Here is an 18209-nt window from a genome sequence, read left to right on the forward strand (position 1 = left end):
CGTGCGAGAATCTCCACCATGCTTCAGAGGCTCAGCGCAAGATTGCGTACCCTGTGATGCCTCAGTTCGTGCCTGTAAGCAGCAACAATGGCCAAAACACCTAAATGAACTCAGACACATGGATGATCTAATTACCCGTGACTACTCTCATTTCACTACCTGGGCCGCCGGCAGGTGGTGGACCTGGAGGTTGGAGATGGGTCTCGATGATCTCGGTTGCGATGTCAAGAAATATCTGTTGCCTGCTCGTTACCATGGAGAAGAGTGCAATGCTTTGACCGCTGTTTGAAAGCAGCCATCCCACCGAGTGAATGGATTGGTCATTGCGGATCTCCAATGCTCAGTGAAGTTATGACCAGTCAAGGATACTCACAAGCCACAATCAACTTTCTCAATGACCGTGTGTAGTCACAGTCTCTGTTCTCACATCCGCCTTCTGCATCAGGGTTCCCTCTGAGATAGTGCTCTACTCGCACAGCATTACTCCTTAAGATGTGTGCACTACCTGTTATTAGAGGCGAGAGGATGTGGTGATTTGTGCAGCAAGGAAATCAGGTATGGGACATGTGAAAGTGAATTCGCAGTTGCAAAGTGGAGAGTGTTAGCGGGCTGCAGCGAAAAACCCGTTGGCTGGAGCGACATGGTCTCTTGCTTCAGTGCTCTAACAGCGGATCCTTCGTGCAACACGCGCAATCAGGTCGCGTTTGCTCTCCTGCACGCGTCGCCTTTGTACCTTTGGCTTGCGAGCGGGCGACAGGCGGAACTTCCAGAAACGGAATAGCCGCAAATTCTCTCAGGGCGGGTCCGACTTGACGCGTCCACGACACGCTCTTTACGCGGTTCAACATTCCTCTCGCGTGCATTGAGCCAGCACACTGAAGAGGCAAATCACTGCTTCGGCTCGTGGGCTCCAGATCTTGGGATGGTCTCACCACCGAAAAAGTGAGGTTTTGGGCTTCAATGCGTGCCCTGGAAACTAGTTCGACACCATCCTGCTGGCCAATTTGGTACCTGAATTCTCAAGGACGCGTCAACCCGCCTTTTGCGATCTTGCTAAGTACGCAGGCGTGACTGGCAGACTGGCGTAAGCCTTCCTCTATTGCCAGACCTCCCACCCTATAGAGGATTGCACCCATCTGGGTCGAGATTGGGAGCAGCACGATATTCAGACACTTGGACCCTCCTGTCCATACCTGACCTGTCTCGAAAAGCCGAAGCCCACCAATTACAGCGAACGGCTCGGGATTGCAGCGTTGATTTGGTTCCAGATGCTGGGCGCGTGTCATCGGCATGGGCGAGCTGATCTCCTGCATCGACATGCGAGGCTCAAGCTCCTTTCGATGAGCCTCATTGAAGTCGTGGACAGCTCACGTAGATCGTTCCTGTGATGTGATCAAGAATTCTTTGCCTCAAGATTAAGATGCTCTGTGATTGGCCACCTCGCCAGACAACCAGGCACAGCACCTTGCAAGGACGCACTCCCGCTAATTGCTGACAGGCGCAGCAGCACACAGGGAACCCTTGAAGCCAAGTGAGGCCCAGGATGGAGCATCTTGATTGGCTTGCTCGCCAAACGCTCACCTCTAAGGGACATCATAGCCCTATGGGAACCATACTCTTGATACTAGCAGCACTGAAGCAGTTGAAGACTACCGAGATATTCACGATATAAATCAGTCCTTACCTCTCAATTGTTGTCTTGCATATTTCATCTTTTCAATCCAAGCACTCCTCCGCTTTATACATCCGTCCAATTGACATCTATTAACACACTGCATCATGAAGCTTCCCTGGCTTCTGTCCCCACTCACTCTCGGGCTGGGAGTTATCGCCCAGTCCTTCGTTTCGCCGCCAACTAATGTCGAAGTCGTGCTCTCCAAGAAATTTCCAGGAGCCAAGATTTCGTACACGCAAGTTCATAACTTGTGCGAGACAACCGAAGGTGTCAAATCCTTTTCTGGCTATGTTAGTCTCCCAAGGGACTTTATCCCCGATGCCAAAGATTGGGACGAGGACATTTCGGGAAACTTCTTCTTCTGGTACTTCGGTATGGTATTATCTTGTTAGGAAACTGTTTTTACATGCTGATAGGCCCAAACAGAGGCTAGAAATGACCCTGAGAATGCGCCCACATCCATCTATCTCGGCGGAGGCCCTGGGTACACTTCCTTTGACGGTTCCTCCGTATTCCCCTGCTACGTGAACCCCGATTCAAACTCGACGACTCTTAACAAACACTCTTGGAACAACCATGTCAATATGCTCTACATCGAACAGCCTCTTGGCACTGGCTTCTCCTACACAAAGATTGAGAATGGCACTTATGATACTGTGACAGGAGAATTCACTCCTGTGGTGGACCAAGGGGCCCTACCAGAGCTGAACGTTACAAGCCTGCAGGCCACACTGCAGACTGCTGGCATTGGAGACACGATGAACACCACCAAGACGGCTGCGAGAACTTTGTGGCGGTTTGCACAGGTGTGGTTCAACGAGTGAGCGACCCCTTCACTGAATTCTGATGTAAAGTGCTAACCATGATAGGTTCCCCGAGAGGGCCACAAATAACGATGAACTTGCTATCTGGGCAGTATCAGTAAGTATCATCCATGGCCCTTCTGATACCTTGCTGACCTATCCTCATCCAGTACGGTGGTCTCTACGCACCCGTCTTTAGTTCCTACTTCATCGACCAGAACAAGAAGATTGAAAAAGGAGATCATCCGGTAACCAACTCGACCGTCCTTAACTTGGTTACAGTTGGCTTGTTGAATGCCATGGTGGACATACGTTCTATGGCCTTGGGCTTTCCGGACTTTGCTCTCAACAATACCTACGACCTCCCGACCTACTCTAAGGAGGTAGCTGAAATGGTGCTCGGGAATATTACTGCGCCTGATGTCGGCTGTCTCGCTCTGGTCGACAAATGCAGAGCTGCCGTAGCAAAGGACGATCCAGAAAGCACAGGAACCAACAACGAAGTCAATGAAATTTGCCTCAAGGCAATGGGAGTCTGCTTCGGCGCGGTCACGATTTATGACGAAGTATCACCTGTTGGTCTCCCTCCTATGACAAAACTCCAGATAAAAAGTGCTGACTGGGACTCTTTAGTATCATCATTTTGACATCACTTTGAACAAGTACGCTTCATTTCCCACCGAGTATGAAACGGCCTTGTTCAATCAACCCTGGGTGCAACAAGAACTTGGCGTGCCTTTGAACTATACGCGAGGCAACAATGAGATTGAGGCTGCCTTCCTTGGACGGACTGGTGACATGGTTCGCTACGGCCTCGAGTACATTGGTCATCTTCTCGAGAACGGCGTCAATATTGCCATGATCAACGGAGATAGGGATTTCCGCTGCAATTGTAAGTTCTCGACTAATCCAGATGTCTGGCATAAACTGACAAGATTTGTACAGGGTTTTCAGGAGAAAACGCCTCCTTGAGCATCCCATTTGCCGAAGCTCAGCAGTTCGCCGCTGCTGGATATCAACCCATCATGACTAACGCCTCCAACGAAGGAGGCTTCGTTCGTGAATACGGCAATCTCTCATTCTCACGAGTGTTTCAAGCCGGCCACAGCACGGGAGGTTACCAGCCTGAGACCGTGTCTGCCATCTTCGAGAGGGCAATGTTCAGATCTGATGTTGCCACTGGCGAGATTAGACTGGCCAAGACCCCTAACTACGCATCCAAGGGAAATGCAAGCGTCAGAGACGTTAAGAACAAGTTGCCTGAGTTGATTGAGAATATCTGCTATGTCTTGCAACCTGGTGATACATGCACACCTGAGCAGCTAAAGGCCCTGAAGGAGGGCACCGCCGAAACAGAAGACTGGGTTGTTGTGAAGCCGGCCGGGACGAAGGGGGAACGCGTGATGGAGGGTAAGGGTGGCGATGGAGAGAAAAACAGCTCAAAGGGATCTAGCCAAGATGGAAGCCAGACGACGACATCCGGTGGCGTTCGACTGACTGATAGCTTGGCCTTCGCTTTTCTCCTGGTGGTGGTGACGGTCATTGTTTGAGGGAATAACAGCTTCCCACCTGAATCATTGTTGCTGGGCTGTTCTTCTGGGGATAGAGGGCGAACTTGGGCTCTGGGTCAGATTTAGCTTCGTTCTTTTCAGTAATAGAAGCAGTGGCATTTGTGTATTATTAGCAAATTTCGTGTTGTACCGCTCATTTTCAACTACTCCAATCTGTTCAGATCCCGTCTGTACTAAAAGTGCACCGTCAACTCTCTCACCGGCCCATGCAAGTCGGTGTCATTGCTCGGACACATCAGAAGGCGAAGCTCAGCTCGCCGCTTGTTATACAAAGTGGCGGCATATACCTCTTTCACTCGCTTGTCTTCTGGTATCATCGGCACATCGTCCCAACTGACACTAGCGTGGAGATTGAATGAGGGTTTGGACCAAGCACTCCAGGGGATCGTCAGTGAGGTAGGATCCAACAAGGAGGGCACGTAGTCTCGGGCATTGATAGGCCCCAGTGATTCTTCCTCCACTGCTACGATCGTACCAAGGCCTTGGGCAGTGGCGTCGCTCCTCCACATACCTTCGACTCTGTTGGTCTTTAGAAGCATCTTGAGGGCGGCATGTCGCAGCGAGTGGTGGCGACAGCGGTGTGTGACCAAGAACAATGGAATGACCAAGCCGGGCTCAAGGCTAACCCTGACTGTGTTCTTCCCATTTGTTCTCTTGTGAAGTGTCGCTGCGAGTCGGATTGCGTACTCGAAGTACCCCAGCAACGAGTCGTAACGAGTTTCGGGACCAAAGGCAGTTGCTCGAATAAGTATCCGAAGAGCGACATGGTACAGGCGGAGTGAGAGCCTGGTAGTATTCTCGTCATACGTAGGCTGAGTGTTTGAAGCTTCGTATATGGCCATGCTGGTCTCCCACTGGACTAGTCGTCTGATAAAGCCGTCCACCTTTGTGAGCCAAGGACCGTACGACATCGCCTCGTGGAACAAGCCACTGTCAAGTAGAAAGAAGGCTCTGGAGATACTGAAGAGTTCTGAACTGAGGTCCTCGTAGGAGCTTGGCGGAATAGATGGGATCTCGAGAAAGCGGTTCAGATCAAACGCTGCTGTAGATTCGTTGTATGGATATGGTGACGCTGAGTCACTGAAGGTCATGGCTTGAAGGTCGACCCTCATAAGAGAGCCGCCGAGGATATCGAGACTCTTGCCGTGGGCGACGTCTCTAGAAATGATACCAAGGCCTGCCATGACGTGTGTGTGCATCTCTCCCCAACGTCCAAGCATATTTGCAGAAGCTGCAAGGGCAAGCGACAAGCTCACCACTTTGGCAGACGAGTTCAAGTCCTTGGCCAGAGCCATGGCCTTTCCGTAGTGGGTAATGGCGCGAGTAGAAAGTACCTCGATATTTGTGTTGCCCTTTGCAGTTGGAGCCTCTGTCCTCTGATGAAGGGCCCCTAATGCGATCGCTGCATGCCATATAGCGGGTTCGCCGTGTGCCAACTGCAAAACGCTTTGCTGCCAGAAACTCGACGGAAACAAGCTGCATGTGCTGGGGACAGTGACAGTGCGGAAAAAGGCAAAGTAGCTTGGGTCATCTGGCGATATTGACCTGGACGGAGGGGTTTGAATAAGGGCTCGCGAGACAGGGCCAATTACGGACAGTTGCTTGACGGCTTCGACAAGCTGTCGGCGTGGCATGAAGCTTTCTTCGGAGAGATAGCCGTCACAGACACGCTTGGTGGACTGGCACCTCTTGCACTGCGGCTTTGCCTCGTCGCATTTTACACGACGGATTCTGGCCTGGTGTCAGTGATGGCGCTGCAGAGTCATAGAAGATGGACATACCTGCAGGTGATGCAGCCCTTCTTTGATCTGGCCATGGGACAGTTAGCAACTAAAAGCAAGCAGCCAATAGGTTGTGAAGGATGCTCAAAGGTGATGGGAGTTGGGTCGGGGATGCTCGTTCTAGGTTGAAGTTGAAGAAGATACGTCTTGACTCAGCCCTACCAGCATTCGGCGAGGTTTTAACAAGTCACACACTCGAGACTGCGCCGTCTGAGGGCGCGCAAGGATCAAGCAGGGAGACCCTGGTCCAGGCATGTCAGAGTTTAGCATGAAGCAGATACGAAGAGTACGAGGATCAGGGTTCTAAACCCCTTTGGGCCATTCCCGAACAGTGTAGTAATAACTGATGAATTATTGAGCTTAGAGGGACTGAGTATAGCCTTCGCTAATAACTTAGGAGCATTCGTCTCTCAGGTGCACTGAGTAACCATAACAACGCATAAACAGATTGAACTAAAGAACCAGTAGGGATGAATAGAAGTTTACGAAATTAAACACATCAACCAATACTCGCAAACCAACCAACCCCCGGGGAGAGAACCCTGTGCTGTGGGCGACCAGGCAAGGATATGACAGGTCTCACAGCTCAACACCGATCACACCCTGACCATGTCGCAATAGGTGCGAGCCGATAAGGTGATTCTCCTCTTTGAGCTAGCAAAAAGAAACCCCCAACGGGCAAAAACATACAACAGCGGGTATTCGCTAATCGTCACCGACTTAACTACTAATCCGCCCCTTATTAGCTTATCTATGGGAGAGCGGACGGGATCCCGAGTTTTCTAATAGGTATGGTCGTATGTGGCAGCTTTGACACGTGTTTTTGCTTATAATGGGCCTGGAAATTCAAAGATTTCAAGTCAATTGGCCCCTAAGCCTGGGAGCTCAGCTGTCAAGTGTTGTGGTGGGTGAGGCGACCCATTCTTCAAAGCGGAGCGGATACTTGAGGTATTCATCGACTTTTTGTTACTATTTGCTTGGGATTGTTCTGAAAACGGCGTATTTTCTACTATTGCAGACCTGAAGTATTGTGAGTCCCCCTTTGATCTATTCTCGCTCACTTTTCGCCCCCTGACTTCTCAATGCCCTCCTCCCCACCCTCCTGCTTCTGCTTTCCAACACCCTTCTTCACACTTAGCCACTCCATCGATAACGCGCCAAGCATGGTCAAGCACACTAGAATCAATCCGACCCGAAACACAGTTCGAATTGACTCGTTGTAAGCGATCAGGACTGTCGTCTTGATCGATGGCGGTAAATTTGTCAGTGAAGTTGCACCAGAGTTCAGAATATTTTCGGCACTGAATCCTGGGACGGACGACAAACGATGAAGTAGTTGGCTGTTGATCATGTTCTGAGCCACCGAGACAAAGATCGTTCCACCCAGTAGCTGAGAGAAGAACATGAGAGAGGCGCCAATGGGGATATCCTTCTTTGTCAAGACGGTCTGAGCAGCGAGGTTCGGAGCCTGAGAAACAGAACCCATCCCCCAGCCGTAAAGAATTTGGTAGCCGATCAACTTGGGTGTGGAAGTATCGACGTGTAGCGTGGTTAATAAGCCAGCACCGATACTCATGAAGCACACCCCAAGAATCATGAAGGGTGTGTAGTAGCCAATACGCTTTACCAGTATGCCCGTTGAAAGAGACGCTACTACCACGGAGAGTACGGTAGGAAGGATTCGAAAACCTGAGTCTACTGCCGAGACACCTTGAATGGCCTGAAACCATATGGGCAAGTAGTAGGCTGGGCCTGAGTTAGTAAAGATCTGGCTTATCAGATTGCTGGGGAACTCACTAAAGATCATCATCTGCGAGCCGATACAGAGTGTTGCGAAGAAGCCGGCTGCGATGCTGCGCTGCATAAAGATTCTGGGCGGTATGGTAGCTGTTTTGGGTAGAAAGACTTGGACCATGGCGAAGCCCAGAAGTAGTAAACCGGCCAGAACAAGGAGAATGATCACACGTCCATCGTTCCACTGAATAATCGATTAGCCCCTGGCATTGTCTTGGACCTTTGTACCTACCGGATGTACCAATCCGCCCCATTGAAGTGCCAGAACCAAGCAGACAGTACCTGGGATAAAGAGAACTGTACCATAGATGTCCAACTGCGATATCTTCGCCTTGAGCGAGAGCTTTGTCTTGTCTTGGTCAGGAATATTGAGGAGAAGCTGTATCACAACCATGGCCACTCCGCCGAGAGGGAGGTTGATGTAGAAGCACCATCTCCAGGTGACTTTGGAGGTGAATACTCCCCCAAGCAGCGGCCCAACAACAGACGCAGTGCCAAAAACAGCACCGAACATGCCCTGGTATAGTGGGCGTTTGTGTAACGGAACGGAGTGGACAATCACGACCATCTGGGTGGAATAAGAATATCAGAAACTGTGAACCCCAAGTGACGAAAGGTTTTGCGATAACACTTACCACGCCGGTCATGATACCTGCCGCTCCCAAGCCCGCAATTCCCCGACCGATGATGAAGACGACCGAGTTTGGTGCTGCGCCGCAGATAGTAGAGCCGATCTCAAAGAGTAGGATCACGGACAACAGTGTCCTCTTAATGCTCAAAAACGAGTAAATCTTTCCAAAGAGAAGCTGGAACGCGCATAGTGTCAGGAGATAGGCAGATCCGTACCACCCGATATCCGTGACAGCGTTGAAGTCATCCGTGATTTGGGGAATGGCCGTCGTGATAATCAGTCTGTCCTGTAAGTTGTCAGTTTCAATGCTCCTGTCAGTGATATGGGTAGGCTCACCAAAGAAACTAGAAACATTGCAACAAACACAGAAGTGATGAGTAAACCGAGCCTTAGACCGGAGGGATATGTTGGCTCTTCGGGAGTAGTCTGAGTGGGTGCAGTGCTTGGAGCACCATTTGTATCGGGCGTCGCTGGTTCGGGAATTGTCGTGATTTCACTGCGATAGAGCGATCCAGGGTCCGCTTTATCTCTCTTCTTAATTCCAAAGAACATTGCGTCAGGCTTGAAGCAAAAGTTGTAACGCTCGCTGTGATGGAGAGGCTAGGTAGGGAGGCGCGTAGACTTTGACTGCCGAAGTGTTGACTCTCTGGTGGGATGAAGAACGAGATCAAGGTCTTGAAGAAGGATCACATTGATAAATAAATAATTATTGGAGAGTCCCGACCTTCTGCTGGTACGATCAGTGGTCGTAAAGGGGTGAAAGGTGCCCGAGGTGGATCGGCCCCGAGTGCCGGGAGCCGCGATTTCGTCTCGGGCCCGAAAGCTCCCAATTAGGGAAGGGGAATTTATCTCTCTGATTTGACTGTAAAACCATTTTAATTCGATTGTAATTTGAATTTGATTCAAATGTAATTCGATTTCCCTTTGACTAGGTAAGTTATATAGAAATGCGCAAAGGCTACCAGTGATTCACTGCCACAACAGCCTCCAGTACCACTTCTTTCTGTTCAGGACCTTCATGGCACATTGGAAACTGACCCCCCTGTTTATGTCACGCTTTCATAGATATCGGGACTACCCATTAATATTCAATTTCCATGGCTCAAGGCTCGACCGTTGCTACACGGTCGGCCAGCCCCGAATCAGTGTATGCCTCCATCTGATGAAGTAGTTCAGGCCTGTGGCCACAAGAGCGAAGTGCCCTTTGCCCGCCTGACGCGTAGGTACACCCCAGTACTGAAAGGTGCGTCTCATCGTAATATATGAGACTGAAGACAGTAAGATTAGGCGTAGCAAGGCTGTATATTATGAGGTATTCACCATATTATTCCATCATTTGCTCAGCGCAAGCGACGCCGCACATTCAACAGCAAACCCAAAGCTTCTCGCGTACCATCCCGGACCCCAATAACTCAACTCAAGATTATGCGGCGCAGCCCTAATAATGCTCGTGTCTATCCTGGTGCTCTTGGGCAAGGCCGTAACAATATCTTTAAGATGCTCATCCGTGGCGACCCAGTAATGATCCCTCTCAGCAATTGCAACCATGATGGGCGCGGTGACGTTGGCACCCCATTTCTCCTTCCATGTGGGAAGCCACGACGCTTTCAACGCGACAATCTCATCGAAGGGCATGGCGTGGTCGATTCGCTGTGACTGGGCGTACACCTGCTCGTCGGCTGTTCCTGGTAGCAGTAGAGTACTATCCTTGACCTGAATAGGGATGCTGATATGCGTAGGGGGGGGGTTCGGCTGCGCAGCATGGCCACCAGTGGGTTTCAGGAGAGAGCCAAACCCAGATATAACGATGCCTCCCAATGGGTAAGTTGCGCTCTCAGAGCCAGTTGCATGCAGTGAAGCTGCTACAAGGGCACCGTTAACACCAAGACTATGACAATGCAGGACAATGCTGTTGCAGTCATTTGGAACTCCGAATTCCTTCCATAGGCAGGGTTGAAAGCCACTCCACTCAATCCACTGGCTGCTCGAGTGGAGTGGGTAGATTATAATCCACTGAATATCTCAGTAGAGTGGATCCACTGGAGGCTTCCGTGGATTATGGTGGATTGGGTGGATTGGCAAGTGCCTCTATTTGTAATGGTGAATCTATTCCCGGACCCATTGCCCACCTACGTCCCTTGTTCCGACTTCCAAGTGAGACCTATCTCCAACTGGCTTCCATCTCGTCTTGAATACTCGCCACCTCAGTAAGCCACTTTGTTGCCCACCCTTCAAGCTGTTGATCTGACATCTGAGCCAATTCGAGATCAACTTTTTCATCGTCTACCGAGATAAAGAAGGGATCTAAATCATGAATAATCCCTGCCCTCAGCCATGAACGCAATACCTGGCACATCCCGATAATCTGGGCTTCAAGTTGGTGGCGCAGAGGGTTCACCATCCGACCTGCTGCTGAGAAAAGACGCTCACATTCAGCAGACATTGGTTGTATCGTGAGAAAGTCAAGCGCCATTCGCGATAAGTTGGGATACTTGAATCGCTTCTCGTGCCAGTAAGCGAGAGGATCGTCGACGGAACCATCGCCACTTTCGCAGTGCGTAATCCAATGGAGGTATTCGTCTTCGCCTGGCGTGAGGCCATCGTGACCTGCTTCTGTCGCTGTGTAGCGGTTTCGTTTAAGGTATTCCCGGAACGGATTGTCCGAAGTCTTCCTCCGCTTTGGAACTGGCTCAACGGCGGATGGCCTCTCTGTAGGTAAAGTAGCCTCCCGATATTCAAAACGCCAGACATCGTGAACGATTTTTTTCGCCTCGTCAATCCACTCGGGGCGGTCAGTCCAGTTGCGTTCAAACCATTTCCATCGGTATGCGGGATGGAGCGCCAGGCCAGTGTAGTACATAGGCGTCTCACTCAATGTCTCGTAGTACTCGTTTAATTTTTGCCAGCCCAAATTGATGTTGATCCTGAAGTGTTCAGGATCAGGGAAGTCCTTGGCGATATCCTTGAAGCGTTCAAGCTGCTCGAGAAGGAATTCGAAGCCTTGAATCACGTCCCAAATATTGCCATAGGACCCAGTCCACCCACGCTTCCGCTTGCGGATCTGGCCGTCGCCTTCGAGCATCTTGATCGTGGCTTCGTAGTAACCAAGGATTTGCGCAAATAATTCGACCACCTCCCAGTCCTTGTCGGATAGCTGGTTCTCTGGCTGGCAAATAAAGGGCAATGTGAGCGACTTCCTAGGGACGCCCCTCTTGGTCTTGTTCTGTTGTTCGAAGTCGATTCGATGGTGGGCAACGAGTCGCTCGATATAGTCGCGAAGCAGTAGAGCTCGTCGTATCATATACAACTGTGACAGCCATCTGGTATCGTTGTCCAAAATAACATCCAACGGCTTTCTGGCGTTGAGTTTAGGGTCAGACGACTTGGTGAAGGCTTCTTGTTGAATGCTGCGAAGCATACCAGTCAACAAGTCTGATGTGTGGATAGCTACCACAAGATTGTGCAATTTGCCAGCTGGCCCCTTCTTGCGCCAAATCAAGTGTTCTGCTTCAGTAAGAGGCTCCGCCCCTGACAGACGCCGCTCAAATGCATCAGCATCGTGGCCAAATAGAATGGCTTTGGCGGAGAGGTTTAAGGTATGCCCAAAACAGCGCCCTCGCCTACGAGCCCCTACGAATCCGAGCTCTCCGCCGATAATCTCCATGGCGGTATCGTTGTTTTTCGCGTTGTCAAGCGTGAAATAGCCAATCTTGTCTTGGATCTGGTACGATTCAATTACGTCGAGGATTTCGGCGGCGATATTGGGTCCTGTATGCCTAGCGCTAAGTTCGGGGAGCCCAAGCGTAATCTTGCAAGGCTTGTTGTTTTCGTCCCTAAAGAAGCAACAGATACCATATAAGGCGTGTCGGTTTCCAGACCGCCAGCCGTCGAAGGACAGGTGGATAAGCCCAGGCGCCTTGCACAAGACCTCTATCACCTTCTGCTTGTGTTGTTCGAACGCGGCGACGATCTTTTCTCGAACCGTTGTATGGGTAATATTGGCTTTACGAGCCGAAACTGACGGGTTCAAGTAATCGAAGATAGCTTGGAGCTCCGTCTCTTCAGCAATAGAAAAGGGGTGATTCTTGGCCACGATCCAGTCGATCAGAAGCCTGCGGAAGTGTTCCCTGTCGAAGCGCTTGATAAGGCCGTTCGCAATTGCTTGTTCTCGAGGGTCGTGTAGATCAAGTTTCAAGGATTCCGCGAGAGTCCGCTGCCCAGCTGGCCTTTTGCCCTTCGAATTCGCCTTCTTTTCAGCAGTTCCTTTGGTCATTCCAGGCGGGGCGCGAATCCCGTGGTCGTTGAACAGATGATTGTACGCGTTGTGAATGCCATCAGCTTCGAAATGACGTGGATGTGGGGTATTCTTGCGAATACACGCTCGGCAAATCCATCTGCGGTCGTCTTCCTTTTGGATGTCATATCCAAATTGCCAGGCCCAACAACGCGTCTCTCTGGATCGCTCGGAGAACGCCCAGCCTGGGAAATGCCTCCAGAGCGTACGTTCGTACTGTTCATCGCTTGCGGAAGAGGTCGTCAGAGTCGAGACAGGGGTCGAGGTTGAACGGGTAGGATACGGCGTCGGGCAGGGCGTTGATTCGGCAGCGGACCCGAAGCCGCTGTCGGAAATGTCGAAGCAGGAATCAGGCGAAGTCATGGTAAAATAATCTCTTTATCATGTCGAAATCGCAAAACATGGTGCAGTGATGGGTTAACAACAGGCCGTCAAGTAAGCGCGCATGACGCGTCCAACGCGGTCAGTTGGCACAATAGGCCCTTATCCCGCAGATGTTTCAGATACTTGCCTTTCGAGCTAATTTGTTGTGGACAAGCACGTAGCGAGTGTCACATTGGGGTCGGGTATTAGATAAGTCCCTAACATCCTTCAAATCACGAGCTTGACGCGAGTAGTATCGCTTGCAATTTTTCGCGCAGTATTGGGGTATTGAGGGATCTGGACGCGTTTTTTGGGTCAGCTTGCCGGAAGTTATTTAATGGTATAGGTGTTGTATTACAAGTCCAGATATGGGCAGTCGGACTTGGTATGCGCTGGAAATGTTGTTCAGCAAACAGGAAAAAGTACAAGTATTGACGGCCCTCATTGACAATATGGCACTCACGGAGCTAATCTTAAGTATATCTATCGAGACTTATGTCATCCCAATGAGAAAGCCCAGGACATTCGAATGGTACCTATTGTATGCATTCTAAAATTGCGCTGTTCAGAAGCTTCATGGTGTTTTTGACATAGGGTAGCAACATTGCCAGTCTCTGATAGAGGCATTCTGCCAAAATATATGGGTGCCCTTAACTACCCCACTTCTAATCCACCCAAATCCACCCAATCCACCCACGACATCGTCGAGTGGATTCGGTGGATTAGCCAATCCACTGGGATTTTGCCAGTGGAGTGGAAAGTGGAATCCACGAGTGGATCCACTACGTGGATTGGGTGGAGTGGCTTTCAACCCTGTCCATAGGGCTGGGAGGATGTATTGGTGCAGCTTTGTACCCCACTCCTCAGGGAAGCTGGATCCTTCTGGGATGGGTGTAACAGGAGTTGAATCAACGTATCCAGGACGGTCAATGGCCACAAACGGAACTGACAGAGAGTCGCTTGTCAAGCTGGCCGTGTAATCGGGAGTGGCGTCAAAGTATCCGCTGTTATAGCAGCCACCGTGAAGGCCAACGACCAGTGGGCAGTACTTTGGCCTGGACGACTTTTGTGCGGGAATATGGCGTATTCCTGACAAGGTGGTGTTGTCAGCAAGGACAAGCTTGAAGGTGTTCATGGTAAATATTTCGATAAGTGCTTCTGTGATGTTGCACGAGTTCGCCGATCGATAGCCTCTCGTCTCACTATGACAATAAATTACGCACGTTAAGCGAGACTAGACCTGCTGACAAATAATCCACCACTGGAATGCGCTGATAATGGCCCCATTGTTGCGGTCTGGCCCCATCGGATGTGACGGTCCAACTCCAACCTTCACATCCTCCTTGGCCTTTCCAGACTCAGTGGAGATCGGCAATAATAGTTGCAATCCCATAATGTCAGAGGCCGAGAGACAAGAATCTCCCCCGTCGACAGAGGGAGAAGCAGCAGCGCAAGACGTGCCTCGCGACCCGCATATCGACGTGGATGATGCTCCCGCAGATGAGGGGTACACGACCGACGCGCAGTCTACCACCTCGACATCGATAGCCTCCAGCGTGCGAGACTATCAGTTTGAGAATAGTCGCAGGTACCACAAGTTCAAGGAAGGCCTGTATCAGTTCCCGAATGATGTGCCCGAGCAGGAGCGGGAGGACATGAAGCACACCGTCGCTGTCCACCTTCTGGGCGGCAAGCTGCATAATGCGCCGCTCGAGGACCCGCAAAAGATAGTAGACATTGGCACAGGAACGGGCAGCTGGGCGATCGACAGTGCGCCATGAGTTGATCCAGTGTCTAAAACACATGCTGACTCGTTTCTTCAGTGGGCGACGAGTATCCAGGTGCTGAAGTCATTGGCATCGACCTGAGCCCTATTCAACCGCCCTGGGTTCCTCCAAATGTCAGGTTCCTCGTGGATGACGCCGAGGCGCCTTGGCTCTTTGGCCAAGACTCGCTAGACTTGGTCCACATGCGAAACATGTCGACGGCAATCAAGGATTGGGATACGCTCCTTGGGCAGGCATACAGGTACACCCGAAATACCCTTGAAAGCAGCACAGCTGACATGCCACTTTCAGCAACCTTAAGCCTGGTGGTTGGATCGAGCTGCCCGAATTTCGTTGGGTATATGGCTGCGACGATGGAACCATGCACCCTGACTACACGCCCCCAAAGATGGTGGCCAACATCAAGGAGGGATTGGCCAAGTTTGGGGTTGACATGCACGCGTCGGAGAAAAATGAGGAGAGAATAAGGAAAGCAGGTTTTGTGAACGTCCGACATGAGATCAAAAAGGTACCCGTCGGACCGTGGGCCAAGGACCGCAGCCTCAAGACTATAGGCCTCTACAACAGGAGTATCATCTACGATGGCCTGCAGGCTATCACTATGGGGCCTTTTACTCGAGGCCTAGGTTGGACGCCTGAGGAGGTCGAAGTCTTTCTTGTCAAGGTGCGGAAGGACTTGATGGATTCTTCTGTGCACTCGTATGTGCATTTTCATTCTCTGTGCGCACAGAAGCCGAAGGCAGCCTGATGAATTGAATTCAAATACGCAGATTGGCATGTATGTTGAGCAGCTCTTACACCCTCTTTGTTCAAGTTATACGGGCATTGATGTAAACCGTATGCAACGAGGAGAGCCTCTGGGCAGAAGAGGTCATCTTGACATCAGAATATATCAACCTTAACCTGTAGCGACATGCCAGAGTGAAACAAAAGACCCTTGAATATTCTAAATTTATCATTCAAGCCGTCCCGCGCTACTACTAACCAAAACCGGAGATCTTCGCTGGCAACAGGACAAACATTGGCTGAACGACCATCTGCTGTAACATGTCAACTATCACCAACCTCAACCGCTTCTATATCGCCGACTCATTGCAGGCCACGTAGATTCTTTCAAGATGCCACAGCGTTGATTGTGCATGTGCAACGTCTGCAGACCCAATCACGTCCCTCGGTCAGTTACCGCGCCCTCTCCCGACAAGCCACGGAACCCGTTCCGTCGAAAACTCACTCATCGTTCCGCAATGTCTCGGCCTCAACTAATTACGTCAGCCCGCGATGCACCTTCTGACAAATGAGTCACCGCTATTTGTCTAGAAAAGCGTGGCCTAGCTCCTTTGTTCCGTCCACTCTTATTCTATCAATTACAAACCTCAATTTTCACCATGTCTGTCGAAACCGAACGCGCCGCATCTCTCGTGGATGCTCAAAAAAGGCCATTGAGCTTTTCAACGAGATTGAGCGAGACCTCATCCGTCCGGGAATCAGCGAGAAGGAACTCAACGACAAGATTCATGCTTTGGGAGCTGAGCGCCATGGAGTGAGGACACATTGGCACAAGCGAGTCATTCGAAGCGGACCCAACACTTTGAAGCCATTCGAGGAGAATCCCCAGACCGAATCATCGAGGAGGACGACATCCTCATTGTCGACCTTGGACCTGTATTTGAGGCGTGGGAAGCTGACTTTGGACGCACATATGTCCTCGGCGATGACCCCCACAAGATCAAACTCCGCGATGCACTCCAACCCATCTGGGTAGACGTCAAGGCGAAATACGACAAGAACCCGGATATGACGGGAGAGGAGCTCTACAGGATTGCTTCTGCCGCTGCTGAGAAGGAGGGCTTCGCATTTGGTGCTCCCATTGCGGGCCATCTTGTGGGATCGTTCCCGCATGAACGCATCCCTCGCGACAAGATCAGCTTGTACATCGCCGACGGAAACAACAACTCGATGAACTCGACTGGAAAGGATGGACACAAGAGGCATTGGATTCTCGAGATTCACCTGCATGACAAGGAACGTGGGTTCGGAGGCTTCACTGAGCAGCTTCTGACAGCAGAGTAAGAGTAATGGATGGTGGGACAGGACGGGGAAAGGAACTAATTGGGGTTTCAACACTCCGGAAAGCATGCGCAGAGATATGAATTTTTGTTTGTGGTAATAGGCTGTATTGATACAGGAGGATGGATCTATTCAACTTGCATCTCATACAGGGACCCAACGACCAACATCAGTGCACTGATCTTGACAAGATTCAAGCAGCCTGTTTAAATGGCCCAGAGAATAGCCATTCCGCAATGAGCTTCTGGCTGTGCTTAGCCTTGGGTTCAGCATCCAAGGCGTGAACTTTGTCCCTGTGCACCGACTCCATCTGCTTGTGGTGATCAAAGCTGTGAACCTGATCCGGAATAAGCAGCCACTTGTAGCTACCGTTCTGTCTTGAAACCTCGAAACAGTACTTTTCGTCATCGAGAATGAGCTCCCCAACAGGACCTGGTTCATCCTTGCCCACTCTCACCTTACCAAGAGGACGACCAGCTAAGCCACAAATCATCCTGTGTGAGTCACCCACGAGCATGTCGAGCTCACAAGCAATCATGAAGACATATGGTGGCAAGACATCCTTCGAAGCATAGATGGGGCTTAAGAGGGGGTCCTGTAGATCTTGACCATGTGGGATATAAGCCCAGTCAAAGATTGGAGAGAGGCGCAGCAGCCAATCTGTAGGTTGAGCACGGAAACCTCCTAGCGAAGGCTTGTATCTCCGCGTCTGAGTCTTGTAATTGCGATCGATAGACATGTCCACGGGGGGGTACAACGAGATGACAGCCTTTATGCGACGAACGCCATCTCCACTGCCGGACATGCTGGGGAGAGTGGACACAGAGAGTGCAAGGTTGCCACCAGCTGAGAAGCCTGCGATGGCAACTCGATCTTTGTCGATTGGGAGCGATGAGTCAGACAGGGCTGCTAGGATAAGCTGCTCCAGGTCGTATATGGCTGTTGGAAAGCGAGCACTCGGGGCCTTGGGGTAGTCCAAGGCAATGACCAAGATCGAGTAAGTATCAGAGAAATACCGATTCCAGGCATCGTCATTTTGAGGGTTACCCATGACGAAGCCGCCTCCATGAACTGTGAATAATGTCGGAAGATTCTGGCCAGAGCTGTCATGGTAGGACTTTGGCATGAATATTCTGGACGGTATGAGCTCCAGAGTACACAGTAACAACATATTTACAGATCAATTACCTGGTAGGAAGCTTCGGACGGCACGGATAGGATCTGGTAGAGTTGGGCGGATCGTTCGGCGTCGAGGCTAATCTAGCCTTGATCGATGCAACACGTTGACCAACTCGATTGATATAGTAGAGCAAGTACACAAAAATTGTGTAATAAATAGTAGTGAAGGTAGGCAACGGCTCATTAAACTGGCTCCGAGCCGCGTCCAAATCGCCGGCGGGACTCGCCATGTTGAGGTTGTGCTAGAGGCGGGCCTACAACCTA

General features: G+C 50.8%; 5 protein-coding genes across 5 annotated transcripts; 2 read left to right on the forward strand and 3 right to left on the reverse strand.

Moving 5' to 3' along the window:
• Window positions 1-1779: 1779 nt before the first annotated feature.
• On the forward strand, window positions 1780-4028 carry MRS44_016333 (uncharacterized protein; the record flags this gene model as incomplete). Its single annotated transcript, XM_065617987.1, has 6 exons — window positions 1780-2052; window positions 2092-2495; window positions 2545-2596; window positions 2649-3053; window positions 3112-3370; window positions 3424-4028. 6 exons carry the CDS (start codon window positions 1780-1782, stop codon window positions 4026-4028), a joined length of 1998 nt encoding a protein of 665 aa, XP_065474059.1.
• A 194-nt stretch (window positions 4029-4222) lies between these two features.
• Window positions 4223-12912, reverse strand: MRS44_016334 (uncharacterized protein; the record flags this gene model as incomplete). Its single annotated transcript, XM_065617988.1, has 9 exons — window positions 4223-5780; window positions 5831-5857; window positions 6892-7576; window positions 7628-7808; window positions 7857-8192; window positions 8260-8541; window positions 8592-8841; window positions 9649-10268; window positions 10603-12912. 9 exons carry the CDS (start codon window positions 12910-12912, stop codon window positions 4223-4225), a joined length of 6249 nt encoding a protein of 2082 aa, XP_065474060.1.
• Window positions 12913-13486: 574 nt separating this feature from the next.
• MRS44_016335 (uncharacterized protein) lies at window positions 13487-14047 on the reverse strand (the record flags this gene model as incomplete). The annotated part of the gene is made up of 1 exon (XM_065617989.1): window positions 13487-14047. One exon carries the CDS (start codon window positions 14045-14047, stop codon window positions 13487-13489), a length of 561 nt encoding a protein of 186 aa, XP_065474061.1.
• Window positions 14048-14306: 259 nt separating this feature from the next.
• Window positions 14307-16769, forward strand: MRS44_016336 (uncharacterized protein; the record flags this gene model as incomplete). Its single annotated transcript, XM_065617990.1, has 5 exons — window positions 14307-14682; window positions 14736-14940; window positions 14991-15398; window positions 15470-15477; window positions 16294-16769. 5 exons carry the CDS (start codon window positions 14307-14309, stop codon window positions 16767-16769), a joined length of 1473 nt encoding a protein of 490 aa, XP_065474062.1.
• A 190-nt stretch (window positions 16770-16959) lies between these two features.
• On the reverse strand, window positions 16960-18175 carry MRS44_016337 (uncharacterized protein; the record flags this gene model as incomplete). Its single annotated transcript, XM_046271099.1, has 2 exons — window positions 16960-17899; window positions 17955-18175. 2 exons carry the CDS (start codon window positions 18173-18175, stop codon window positions 16960-16962), a joined length of 1161 nt encoding a protein of 386 aa, XP_046131091.1.
• Window positions 18176-18209: the final 34 nt, after the last annotated feature.

The sequence above is a fragment of the Fusarium solani genome (assembly GCF_023522795.1).
Source record: "Fusarium solani strain SB1 chromosome Unknown bctg00000012, whole genome shotgun sequence".
NCBI lineage: Eukaryota > Fungi > Ascomycota > Sordariomycetes > Hypocreales > Nectriaceae > Fusarium > Fusarium solani.